This window comes from Neofelis nebulosa, chromosome 8 (assembly GCF_028018385.1).
Source record: "Neofelis nebulosa isolate mNeoNeb1 chromosome 8, mNeoNeb1.pri, whole genome shotgun sequence".
Lineage (NCBI taxonomy): Eukaryota > Metazoa > Chordata > Mammalia > Carnivora > Felidae > Neofelis > Neofelis nebulosa.
This window is the reverse complement of record NC_080789.1, coordinates 60663517-60677729: the sequence shown is the minus strand read 5'-3', so window position 1 is coordinate 60677729 and position 14213 is coordinate 60663517. Positions and strand designations below refer to the sequence as shown.

Sequence of the window (14213 nt, the reverse complement as noted above, 5' to 3'; positions counted from 1 at the left end):
TATCAAATATCCCAATATATACATTCTGATTTTCTCCAAACCCTGTATCCATTATTTCCAATCTGTGAGCTTTCACAAATAAGATCTGGTAAGGATGCAATTTCAACTGATGTTGTTATTTAACACACTACAAAATCAGAGCCTACCTTTGATGATAATGCTTAATTGTATATTTGAAAGTTGCTAAGAGTCTAAATCTTAAAAGGCCTCATCACAAGAAAATAAATGCAACTATGCATGGTGGCAGATGGTAACTAGACTTATTGTGATGGTGATTATGCAGTATATATAAATATCAAATCATTATGTTATATACTTGAAACCAATATAATATGATATGACAATTATACCTCAATTGAAAAAAGAGATCAGAGCCTACCTTTGTTTACAGCAATACCTAACATAAGGCTATAAGAGGTAATAAATTTCTTCGAGAAGTCATGGGAATTCCATGGTTTTCTGACTATAAATCAAGCTAAGAATTTAAAGCCACAAATTTGTCATTTTCTTTCTTTAGATCCTTGAAACGGTTAGAAATAACCATCCTGCCTCATAGCATGATAGTGACTATATATCTGTCACATTTATCATATTGCTATCATCTCCATTTAGTTTGGAAAAGGTTATCCTTTAATGTAAATTTCTTCCTAAGTGATAATCTAAGTAACTCTGTCAATACTTGATGCCATGGATTCCTGATGTCTTATTATGGTCACAGCCCTATCTTCAAACACTTCAAGGTCAGAAAACTACTTCAAAAAAAAAATCCCCCTTAAGCGTATATTTCATGCAACCCTTTGTGCTTTCATGACTACTGAGTGCCAATTTTCCATGGACTTGCTACATACATATCTTGTATTAGCTCTTGCTCTAGATTATTTTTACAACTGTTTTTATAGCATTCAGCCATGGATATAGAGATTATATCTCCCTCTATGCAAGAAGGCAGACTTTTTTCCTGACCAGGATTAGAAAGATCATGCCTCTGCATATGGCAATATTGGCCAGGTTTGGTAGCAGCCTCTTTAAATACTGTGATTTTTTCCAAGCTCAGAGTTTCTCAGCTCTGACACATACCTATTGTATGTGCAGCGTCCATGTGCATCCTCTCTGCATTGCTCTGTGTGGGGACTGGGAGGCAAGGGGAACTGTTGCAAACATGAAGTCTATGCCACCTGCTATGCTGTGAGTAGTAATATCTATTGTCTCTGACTAGGAGTCTTGTGTTTTCTGCCAGAATCTATGAAACTGTGGTTGGGTGACCTATTATCTCCCTCCAAGTTCTTGACAGTTTTGTTGAAGAAGATAAATTGCTAGAAAAGATATGGCTCTCTGGAAAAGGAGGGCACAGGGATCATCCATGGGCAAGGTTAGGAATGTGAAAGATCCCTCATCCAATTATAGATGCTCTTGAGCAGGTAGCAAATGAAGAGGTATGAGTCCCTAACTCACCTACCTCTTAATGAGCCTGAGGGTCAGGAGGTAGGATTGAAACTATCCAACAGATCACTGCTTTCAGTTATTGTTTACTCCTCTAGGTGGAAAGAGGATGGCCAAGGACGCACCAAACCTGACTTTGGATGTAAAAGATATACACAATATTTTATATGTTTATATATTTTATATATGATACATATATATAGCATGTATGTTTTATATCTAATTGGAAAAAAATGAGAGCAATTCACAGGCTATTCAAAAGGCAAATGGCTAAACATACAACAAAAGGAATAAGCTATCAAGCCATACATAGACATAGATGAATGTTAAATGCACACTCTTAAGTGAAAGTCAGCCGACTTCAAATGCTATAGTGTATGATTGAACTTATATGCTATTCTAAAAGAGACAAATTTATAGAGAAAGTAAACAGATCGGTGATTGCCAGGACTTGGGAGCTGGAGGGTTGAACAGTTGAAACACAGCTGATTTTTTTTAGGGTAGTAAAGTTATTGAATATGATGCCATGAAGATGGGTATATCACACTACAGTTGTAAAAACAAGTAAAAAGAACATTGCAACACAAAGAATAACTCCAATGTGTGAAAATTAAAAAAAAAATTAAATCCAGGATCTTAAAATGGAATGCAGAGGATTTAATTGCATTATGAATGTAAGAAACAACTTCACTGAAGGGAGTAGGGGAAATGATACTAACCTATGGGTGGAAATGAGTGAATCAGTAAGACTCAAGTCATAAGCCCTATACTCTAGTTGATATAGTTGCTTCCTACTGGACATTTCTATTGGAATTGAATAATTAAGTCAATTGCAGATGGAGGAAGCCATTGTTTCACTGCTGGAGTAATACATAGGAGCAAGAGGACAAAGGTAGAATGATTCATGTGATATTGGGTTAAAGTTGAAGATACTAGTATGAATTCATGTGTAGCATAACATAGATACAGAATGATACACATGTAAATGCATAATTGTGTGTATAAATCTGGATAGATATAAATATATATTCCCTTGCTCTATCACCTGAGGGTATCCAGAACAGATACTCCAGACACATTCCAATAAAGGGAGATTCTAGAAAATCCCTGACAAGTACTTCTCAGAACTGTCTAGGTTATAAAAAATAAGAAATGTCTGAGAAACTGTCAGTCTACAGAAACCTAAGGGTACAAGTCTAATAAATTTAATGTGATATCACCCAATACATTGTTATATTATTGCTTTAAACAAACTCCAATCAGTCAGGTTGGTACACATTCCAGGTGGGAACATGGCCACAAGGGGTCTAGTGGATTCAAGTTTAATTTTGGATAAGTTTTAAAAAAATGTCCTTGTCCCTTCTGCACCTGATCTTTCTAGATGAAAGGTCTCAGTGTGAGTAGGGGAATAACTGGAAACTAGATGCAATTATAGCTACTGGAATGGACCACTCAGATTTTGTAGAAGTGGAGAGAGAGAAAAACCTGGTGTCAGGCAAGATACCTGCCTTCCTCCAGAAGACAAATACTCCAATGCAAGAGCCTTAAATATACGTGTTAGGCCTGCCATCCTCCACCAGATGGTCTCTGAGGATAGCAGAGACAAGAGGGGACCACTCCAGTACCTCCTGGTCACCCCCATACACCTACCTTCACCCTTCGGCAAAATACTTCTTTTTATTTTTTATTTAATTTTTTTTTTTTACTATTTATTGATCTTTAAGAGAGATAGAGAGCAGAGGAAGGGCAGAGAGAGAGAGAGAGAGGGAGACACAGAATCTGAAGCAGACTCCAGCTCAGAGCTGACAGCTCAAAGCCTGACACGGGGCTCAAACTCATGAACCCTGAGATCATGACCTGAGCCAAAGTCAGAAGCTTAACCAACTGAACCACCCAGGCACTCCAAAATACTTCTTTTTAAAGTTTAATTCCAGTAAATTAACATACAGTACAATATTGGTGTACAATATAGTGATTCAACACTTGTATACATTATTTAGTGCTCATCATAAATGTACTCTTGATCCCTTCACCTATTTCACCCATTCCCTATCTATCTCCCCTCTGGTGACCCTCTGTTTGTTCTCTAAAGAGCCTGTTTCTTGGTGTGTCTCTTTTTCTTTCTTTCTTTGTTTTGTTTCTTAACTTTCACATATGAGTGAAATCATATGGTATTTTTCTCTGACTTATTTTATTTAGAACAATATCTTCTGGATCCATCCATGTTGTTGCAAACGACAGGATTTCATTCTTTTTGTGGCTGAATAATATTCTTTTATATTTACCACCTCTTCTTTATCTATTATCTATCAGTGGACACTTGGGCTGCTTCCATAATTTGGCTAAGGTACTACAATGAATATAGGGGTACATACATCCTTTTGAATTAGTGTTTTCATATTCCTTGGTGGAATTCCTGGATCATAGAGTAGTTCCATTTTTAATGTTTGAGGAAGCTCCAAACCGTTTCCCACAGTGGCTGCATCAGTTTGCATTCCTACCAACAGTGCATGGGGTTCTGTTTTTCTCCACATCCTCACTAGTACGTTTTTTCTTGTGTTTTTTATTTTAGTCAGGAAAAACACTTCCAAATGTCTTCCTCACTCGTATTTTGAGTCATAATGAAGCAGACAAATGTCACATGGCTAATGGCTTGAACAAATAGAACAAATTGGATTAAATACACTTAAGCAGTCCCTCCAAAAATAAGTTACTGAATTGGGAGCTCTAAGGCTTACCAGCCAGCTGGAAGTTACACGGGAGGCTTGCTAACCTGTAATCTGAATGATGCACGCTTAATGTGGCTGCCAACCTCTAAAATTGTAAACTCTTTCTAGGAGACCTCATGCACTCTTGGGTTTATACTTCCTGTGTGAGGGCTGGACATTGGTTGGCATCTTGTTGGAAAACACTGTGGTACCTTGGGAGTAATAAGAGAGACCTGCAGGTTAATCAGAGAGGTTAACATAGGAACATGCTTAGGGGAATTTGCAGCTGAAGCCAAGTTGGTATAGAAATGAGGGGTGGATTTGGTGGAAGGAAATTCTGAAACATTTCCACATGTTGTGATAGCTTTTGTTCTGGACTCTGTTTTCAAGAATGTTTTGTAATAGATTTGGCCTATTTTTCCCCTTAGCAGTATATTAAAGACACTCTCTTCTAGTAGGGCAAAATTAAGCAGACTTTCTCTTCACAAGACTGAGAATTTCCTAACCTGGTGTTCCTCAGCTTTAAATGTAGGTGCATTGTGTAAATAACAATATCTATTAGGGTTAGGGTCCTTCCTTGAAGAGAATTTAGGGGTCAGGAGAACAGATGAGAACATGAAGCTCCTGCTTCCTGCTATATAATACATAATAAAGTTTTCTGTTGCTGACCTGGTAGGCTTACCTCCCCATCAGTATCTATGAAATGATGGTGGGCCAACCTGTTAGACTCTAGGTAAAAGTTCAGACCCTTCTCGGGTTTTGATTAATACCATAGATTTGGTAGAGTGTAAGAAAGACAACTATCACATCATGGAACTCTTCTATGAAGTCACTGTGTTTCTTAGCTGGTAGGACCTGTGATGGTGTTAGGAACTTGAGTCTGCTGTCCCTTATTGAATGGCCAGTGTATTCCTCATGTGCTTGCTCATACTCATGGTTCCAAATGGTTTGCCATCCAACCTGCATCACAACAGTGTGAGGGACTAGCAGAGAGGAAGAGGAGGGCAAACCCCTCTTATCAAAGAACAATCAAAGGAAATTGCACAACATCTCCACTTATGTCCTTTGCTCATAATTTAGTCACATGGTCACAACCAGTTGCAAGGAAGGCTAGTTGTAGACAGAGACAAATATTCCATTAATACAGAGAAAGTGGAGAATGCTTGGGTGTTATGAAATAATCAGTCTTAAGATCTATAAGATCAGATTGTAAAGACGATTTGGAGGAAAGACTGAATTCAGAATAAAAACAAAATGATTATATGGAATAAAATGTTAGATATTTCAGGTGCAATTTTTTCTATGACAGGTTAATAACTTCTCCAACTAATATTGTCACTTGTTATTAACTAAAATTTTCTTTTTTGACTTCTAGTTTGTTATCTATGTATTTAGGGTTTCAAAACACATCTGTGTGGAAGGGCAAACACACATTAGGGAAATCTATACTGAAAGCTTTGGAGACAGAGTTAAAAGCAGTCTTGAAAAAAAAGTATATAATTTTTTTTTTTAAGTATTTAGTGCCTAGGGAGAACTCGTGCATAATGTATAAATTTGTGACCCTTTGAGAATGGTCTTCTTGGATCTCATATCCTCTCGGGACTCCTCATAATCTTTAGATATTTTCTTTCAAGATACAGACAGCATAAATATTCAATGAGATCAAGTGCTGATGAATTTCATATGGCACTGTGAATAATACCAAGAAAAGCACTCAAAACATAAATAAGTCAATTGTAGTGACAGGGAAATTTAATAGTCTAAAACTCTGAAAAAAAAAACGCTTTAAAACCATTTACAAAGTTGCCATAAATAAGTAAGAAAATCAGTCACAGATTGTGGGGTAGAGGGAGAATCCTACAGAGAAGAATGGAATTATCACTGTGGTCTGTTCAGCATGATGATAAAAGAGTTAAATATTGAAGCAGAGATAATTTGCTGGAATAAATCTGTTTAATATCTTCAAAAAATGTGTTTGATTTTTAAAGTGCTTTTGGCAGACTGATTAGGACTCAAAAGGATGAAAAAATTGGTATGTCGAAAATTTAAAGACCATATTTCCATTAGATTTGTTTTAACCCATTTTGTCTTATTTTTACCATTATGGTATTAACCTTATTTTTCTAACCTTCACATTTTGATTAAGGGGAAATCATGAAAAAAGACAGAATACAATGAAAATTTAGTTTTGAAAAACTTTACCTTTTTAAAATTTCATTAATATTCATAATATTTAACATAAGCTTGACTTCTAATGGTTTTGTAGTGTGAGCTTTGTTAATTTTTGTACAATATGTGTTGGGGATAGTTGGTGGGTGTAACTGTTGTAGTTGGACAAAGAAATAATCTGACATAGTAAAACTCTGATATAAGTGTTTTAGATATAACATTCCTACAGTTGTTGCCTTTGGAGTAATTTGTGTAAATGAAGAAAAATTTATGACTAATCGTGTCACAATTATGTGAATGTAAGAGGAATGTCCAGGATAAACAACCATCCTTTCTTTTATACCCATATATGTCTACATTACTAACATGAATTTGACAACAGATCTTATTTTTTACCTACACTTTTAGATATAACTGGAAAGAATTTTTATTTGTACTCTATGTTTATTTTTATTTATGTATATATCTTTGAAATTATATTCTATGTGTTAGAGATTGAAATAATTATATTGATATTCTCAAAACAGAAAACATTATCTTATCTATGGCCCATTACTAAACCTTATTTATTTTATGTGTTTGATATGAAGGTACCAAGGAAAGAAATTTTCCTTAGAATCATTATTAAAAAAAGAAAAAAGCACAATAAGCTGTCCTATAATCATTGGTAGAAGTTGCTATTTTTCAGAGCACAACGTAGGGAAAAACATTCTTTCAAACTTAATCTTGGTGTCCAATTTGCTAGCTGTGCAAACCAGAACAATCTGATTGTCTCTAATATATGCCATATGTTGAGATGACTACTGTTATCTATAGTTAATATTTATTTAATTACATTTTAGCCAAACATTTGAATATCCTTATGATAGGGAAATACATGCCTCCTAAAATTTTGTCAACACTATTCTGTGATTCATTGTATTTGAAATTTACCAAATACTGTTCATCTCTTTTAAGCCATGCTGACCTCAAATTGTTCATCTTTTCAGTCTGTATTTAACAAAGATCAAAATGGTAAGTGTAAAGCATAGAAGCAGAGAGAGAAATTTCATGACAAATATTTTCTTATAATTTGTATTTATTAATACTTACAAACTTACATATTTTTAATTTTAGGATTATTACTAATTTAAATGTCTTAATCTTCTTTCAATTTTTCTTACTAATTTAATTTCTTCCTTAAGCTCAATAAGCTATTTCTAAAAATCCCTTCTATATCTCTAGGTTTCCATAAAGATTTATTTTTATCTTTCTCCCACTTCATATGAATTCCTGAACTCATATTTATATATTTCTATATGCTTCTATATCCATTACTCTCATTTTAATTTTTTTTTCATTTTTCAGAATCATAACTTAGAGAGGAAAACTGCAGTTTCTTATTAGACACACAAATATTACCAGAATATTCCTGCTGATTTTGTTTGGGAGTACAACGTGGGAAGAGTGGGAATGATAACAGAGTTTGATGGGATGGAAATACTACTAAGGACAGAAAATAAAACTACTCATGATGTTTCATATTCACTTATTGGAAACTGTATCTCATTAGCCATGAAAGTAAATGACAGAAGAATCAAGCATTTGAATTTGATTAAGTAAAATGGTAAAGTTATATAACCCTGTCTATTGATGATGGTGAGGTGTGTGTGTGTGTGTGTGTGTGTGTGGTGTATATTTTATGAAAACCATTTTCTGATATAATTTTAATGACAATAATCATTTTGGTTCTGAATGCAAAGCTCTTAATTGAATAAGAAATGGCATCCATCTCAGTTCTTGCTAAAATCAAGAGAGAATAAGCATTTGTGCATGCTTTAAAAGTCCTTCTAATTTCCCTCATATAAAAACAGTCAACAACCGCTATCATATCAATCATCGCTATCATTATTCTCTGGCAGAATTGCAAAGTAAACATAAAATTCTCTATCCAGATACTTTGGAAATGCAAAGTATTGTTCTTCCTGGCATAACCTCCTAAAATATGAATGGTGTTACTCTATCTGAAAGATTGCTTTCCTAATTTTACTTTAGACACTAGTTACCACTGCTATTTTCCCCTTAGGACTATCAATTTCTTTCTTTCTTTTCTATTTAGACCTGGAAAAGTAGAGGACAGTAATGGGAAATCACACACAAGTGACAGTGTTTATCCTGGCAGGTTTGACTGATGATCCACAATTGAAAGTTGTGCTGTTTTTCTTCCTGCTTCTCACCTACCTGCTAAGTGTCACTGGCAATCTGCTCATCATTACACTCACCCTGGTGGATGTCACCCTCAAGACCCCCATGTATTTTTTCCTTCGGAATTTTTCCTTCCTAGAAATTTCCTATACTACCACATGCATTCCCAAATTGTTGGTTGCTATGGCAACTGGGAACAAAACCATTTCCTTTAATTGTTGTGTTACTCAAGTGTTTTTTGCCTTCCTTCTTGGTGCGTCTGAATTTTACTTGCTGGCAGCCATGTCCTATGACCGCTATGTTGCCATCTGTAAGCCCCTGCATTACACAACCATCATGAGCAGTAAGATCTGCATGCAACTTGTCTTCTGTTGTTGGCTTGCTGGGTTTTTTGTCATCTTTCCACCTCTCCTCTTAGGCATAAACCTTGACTTCTGTGCCTCCAACGTTGTTGATCATTTCTACTGTGATACAACTCCCCTGCTGCAGATCTCCTGCTCAGACACACAGCTCTTAGAGACCATGGGATTCATTTCTGCATCAGTGACACTTGTGGTCACGTTGGTAATGGTGATAATATCATACAGCTTTATTGCATTAACAATTCTAAAAATCCCTTCAACTAATCAGAAGAAAAAGGCTTTTTCAACATGTTCCTCTCACATGATTGTGATATCTCTTTCTTATGGCAGCTGTATCTTCATGTACGTTAAGCCGTCAGTCAAACAAAGAATATCTTTTTCCAAGGGAATTGCAGTGCTCAATACCTCCATTGCCCCACTTTTAAATCCTTTCATTTACACTTTAAGGAACCAGCAAGTGAAAAAAGCCTTCATGAACATGATACAAAGGGTTGTTTCTTTCTCAAGCAAATGAATATCTTGTTGCATAATGTATAATGCAAATGAACAAAGGAACCCCAATAATATCAATGAATCTAATTATAGCTTCCAATACATAGTTTCTTTCAATGTTTTCTGCTTTCATGTCTTTGATATTCATCCTTATACCTTCTCAAGCTATATTTACAAAAACAAATCTTTGTTCCAAAGAAGAAAATTTTATTGATAACCTTTAACAGATATTTTTTCTCAGCTCACTTCCATTTCCTATAAATATCTGAAAGAAATGGAGTTGAGATTTTCAATCGGTCTCTGTTGTCTTTGAATGCTAGTCAAGGATCAAAATATCTTTTTATTTACATTATACTTGATGTAACATACAACGTAAAGTATTACATCTTTATTTTAGTTGAACGTACTTACAACTAATATTCATTTATAGTTTTTGTAATACTACCAAATTATTGCTGCATACTCTAACAAAATGAGAGGAAAATTTTGGCAGAGATTAAAGATTAGTGTTGATGCTCAAATTAGAAAATATCGTCTATTTAAAAATTGTTCATGTGTCTCAGTAGATCCCTTAGAAATTAGTTTTTTAGTTTCTATTAGAAAATTGTTAGCGTTTATAAGTGTATCAATTATAGGTGACAAAATGTGTTATTTCACTGCTATATTTTAAAAATTAATTATGAAGTTCAAACTTATTTGGTGTTTCTATGCTCAAAAAATCTCTTCAACAACATGGGATACTCTGGAGCTAACTGGAAACTATAAGTGTAATTTGGAAAACCAATGGTAACTCAGTGTATTTATTCTTTTCAGATTTTTATAGACATAAACATAGATAGTTATCCCAGTAAAATCAAAATAGTAAAATTAAAGTAAAACTTTACTTACAGATTTTTGAACTGTAGGTCAAAATTTAGAATTTCAGGGTTTCAAAACTTTTCTGTGTCATGGACAAAATGTAAAATATTAAATATAATACAAACATTTTCACAGTTACATATCATGTTTCATGTTTTTTAATAGAAATGTATGTGCATTAGGCCTTTTTTTTCATTTCTTTTTATCTTAACTATGGGTCTTGATTTGAATATTTTGAAAAATACACTCTAAATACTTCTGAACAGTTCATTAATGAATTGGATCTTAAAAGATATTTGAGTCATGAATGATTTCAGGAATAATAGTTAATGAAACCATTGATTACATTTTTTCTATGATCATTTATGTATATACTTTTTTTAAGTTTATTTCTTTATTATGAGAGAGCACACTAGTGAGCAGGAGACGGGCAGAGAGACAGGAAAAGAGAGACTCCCAAGCAGACTCCATGCAGTCAGTGCAGAGCCAGACATGGGGCTCAAACTCTCAAACTGCAAGATCATGACTTGAGCTGAAATCAAGAGTTGGAGGCTTAACTGACAGAGCCACCCAGGCGTCCCTATACCTATACTGTTTATATTCTGAGAAAGCCGATCTAATGATCCAGGAGCATTATCTAATTTTAGAAATTAAAAAAGCACAGAAAAATAATAAAATATACATATGACATATTGAGACAATCTAATAGAGTGAAGCCTAAGATTCTCAATGGTGTTTGTTGTTGTTTTAATTCTTTCATGTATCAATCCAAATGAGTTTGTGTTAGACACACTGTCCAAGCTAAGGCATTAATTTATCATTAAGTCATTCTAAAATGCTTTATTTATATATTTTAATGTCTGTCAACTGCTAGTTATTTACCATAGAGGATATTAACATTATTTTTTAAATTATTTTTAAAAATTTTTTTTCAATGTATGAAATTTATTGTCAAATTGGTTTCCATACAACACCCAGTGCTCATCCCAAAAGGTGCCCTCCTCAATACCCATCACCCACCCTCCCTCCCACCCCCATCAACCCTCAGTTTGTTCTCAGTTTTTAACAGTCTCTTATGCTTTGGCTCTCTCACACTCTAACCTCTTTTTTTTTTTCCTTCCCCTCCCCCATGGGTTTCTGTTAAGTTTCTCAGGATCCACATAAGAGTGAAAACATATGGTATCTGTCTTTCTCTGTATGGCTTATTTCACTTAGCATCACACTCTCCAGTTCCATCCACATTGCTACAAAAGGCCATATTTTGTTCTTTCTCATTGCCCTGTAGTACTCCATTGTGTATATAAACCACAATTTCTTTATCCATTCATCAGTTGATGGACATTTAGGCTCTTTCCATAATTTGGCTTTGTTGAGAGTGCTGCTATAAACATTGGGGTACAAGTGCCCCTATGCATCAGTACTCCTGTATCCCTTGGGTAAATTCCTAGCAGTGCTATTGCTGGGTCATAGGGTAGGTCTATTTTTAATTTTCTGAGGAACCTCCACACTGTTTTCCAGAGTGGCTGCACCAGTTTGCATTCCCACCAACAGTGCAAGAGGGTTCCCGTTTCTCCACATCCTCTCCAGCATCTATAGTCTCCTGATTTGTTCATTTTGGCCACTCTGACTGGCGTGAGGTGATATCTGAGTGTGGTTTTGATTTGTATTTCCCTGATAAGGAGCGACGTTGAGCATCTTTTCATGTGCCTGTTGGCCATCCGGATGTCTTCTTTAGAGAAGTGTCTATTCATGTTTCCTGCCCATTTCTTCACTGGGTTATTTGTTTTTCAGGTGTGGAGTTTGGTGAGCTCTTTATAGATTTTGGATACTAGCCCTTTGTCCGATATGTCATTTGCAAATATCTTTTCCCATTCCATTGGTTGCCTTTTAGTTTTGTTGGTTGTTTGCTGTGCAGAAGCTTTTTATCTTCATAAGGTCCCAGTAGTTCATTTTTGCTTTTAATTCCCTTGCCTTTGGGGATGTGTCGAGTAAGAGATTGCTACGGCTGAGGTCAGACAGGTCTTTTCCTGCTTTCTCGTCTAGGGTTTTGATGGTTTCCTGTCTCACATTCAGGTCCTTTATCCATTTTATTTTTGTGAATGGTGTGAGAAAGTGGTCTAGTTTCATTCTTCTGCATGTTGCTGTCCAGTTCTCCCAGCACCATTTGTTAAAGAGACTGTCTTTTTTCCATTGGATGTTCTTTCCTGCTTTGTCAAAGATTAGTTGGCCATACTTTTGTGGGTCTAGTTCTGGGGTTTCTACTCTATTCCATTGGTCTATGTGTCTGTTTTTGTGCCAATACCACGCTGTCTTGATGATTACAGCTTTGTAGTAGAGGCTAAAGTCTGGGATTGTGATGCCTCCTGCTTTGGTCTTCTTCAAAATTACTTTGGCTATTTGGAGCCTTTTGTGGTTCCATATGAATTTTAGGATTGCTTGTTCTAGCTTCGAGAAGAATGCTGGTGCAACTTTGATTCAGATTGCATTGACTGTGTAGATAGCTTTGGGTAGTATTGACATTTTGACAATATTTATTCTTTCAATCCATGAGCGGGTAATGTCTTTCCATTTTTTTATGTCTTCTTCAATTACCTTCATAAGCTTTCTATATTTTTCAGCATACAGATCTTGTACATCTTTGATTAGATTTATTCCTAGGTATTTTATGCTTCTTGGTGCAATTGTGAATGGGATCAGTTTCTTTATTTGTCTTTCTGTTGCTTCATTGTTAGTGTATAAGAATGCAACTGATTTCTGTACATTGATTTTGTATCCTGCATTTTGCTGAATTCATGTTCCAGTTCTAGCAGACTTTTGGTGGAGTCTATCGGATTTTCCATGTATAGTATCATGTCATCTGCAAAAAGTGAAAGCTTGACTTCATCTTTGCCAATTTTCATGCCTTTGATTTCCTTTTGTTTTCTGATTGCTGATGCTAGAACTTCCAACTCTATGTTAAACAACAGCGGTGAGAGTGGGCATCCCTGTCATGTTCCTCATCTCAGGGAAAAAGCTCTCAGTTATTCCCCATTGAGGATGATGTTAGCTGTGGGCTTTTCATAAATGGCTTTTATGATGTTTAGTATGTTCCTTCTATCCCGACTTTCTCAAGGGTTTTTGTTAAGAAAGGGTGCTGGATTTTGTCAAAGGCCTTTTCTGCATCGATTGACAGGATCATATGGTTCTTATCTTTTCTTTTATTAATGTGATGTATCACATTGATTGACTTGTGAATGCTGAATGAGCCCAGCAGTCCAGGAATGAATCCCACTTGATCATGGTGAATAATTCTTTTATATGCTGTTGAATTCGATTTGCTAGTATCTTATTGAGAATTTTTGCATCCATATTCATCAGAGATATTGGCTTGTAGTTCTCTTTTTTTACTGGGTCTCTGTCTGGTTTAGGAATCAAAGTAATACTGGCTTCATAGAATGAGTCTGGAAGTTTTCCTTCCCTTTCTATTTCTTGGAATAGCTTGAGAAAGATAGGTATTATTTCTGCTTTAAACGTCTGGTAGAACTCCCCTGGGAAGCCATCTGGTCCTGGACTCTTATTTGTTGGGAGATTTTTGATAACCGATTCAATTTCTTCGCTGTTATGGGTCTGTTCAAGCTTTCTATTTCCTTCTGATTGAGTTTTGGAAGCGTGTGGGTGTTTAGGAATTTGTCCATTTCTTCCAGGTTGTCCAGTTTGTTGGCATATAATTTTTCATAGTATTCCCTGATAATTGCTTGTATCTCTGAGGGATTGGTTGTAATAATTCCATTTTCATTCATGATTTTACCTATTTGGGTCATCTCCCTTTTCTTTTTGAGAAGCCTGGCTAGAGGTTTGTCAATTTTGTTTATTTTTTCAAAAAACCAACTCTTGGTTTCGTTGATCTGCTCTCCAGTTTTTTTACATTCTATATTATTTATTTCTGCTCTGATCTTTATTATTTCTCTTCTTTTGCTGGGTTTAGGCTGCCTTTGCTGTTCTGCTTCTATTTCCTTTAGGT

At 35.4% G+C, this 14213-nt stretch overlaps 2 protein-coding genes across 4 annotated transcripts in view; both read left to right on the top strand.

Moving 5' to 3' along the window:
* Positions 1-14213, top strand: part of LOC131519428 (olfactory receptor 6C1-like) — a 170107-nt gene that overhangs the window by 60692 nt on the left and 95202 nt on the right. The gene's annotated exons all lie outside the window — the stretch shown is intronic.
* On the top strand, positions 8439-9377 carry LOC131519440 (olfactory receptor 6C74-like). Its single transcript, XM_058742476.1, has one exon. The coding sequence runs from the start codon at positions 8439-8441 to the stop codon at positions 9375-9377; it is 939 nt and encodes a 312-aa protein (XP_058598459.1).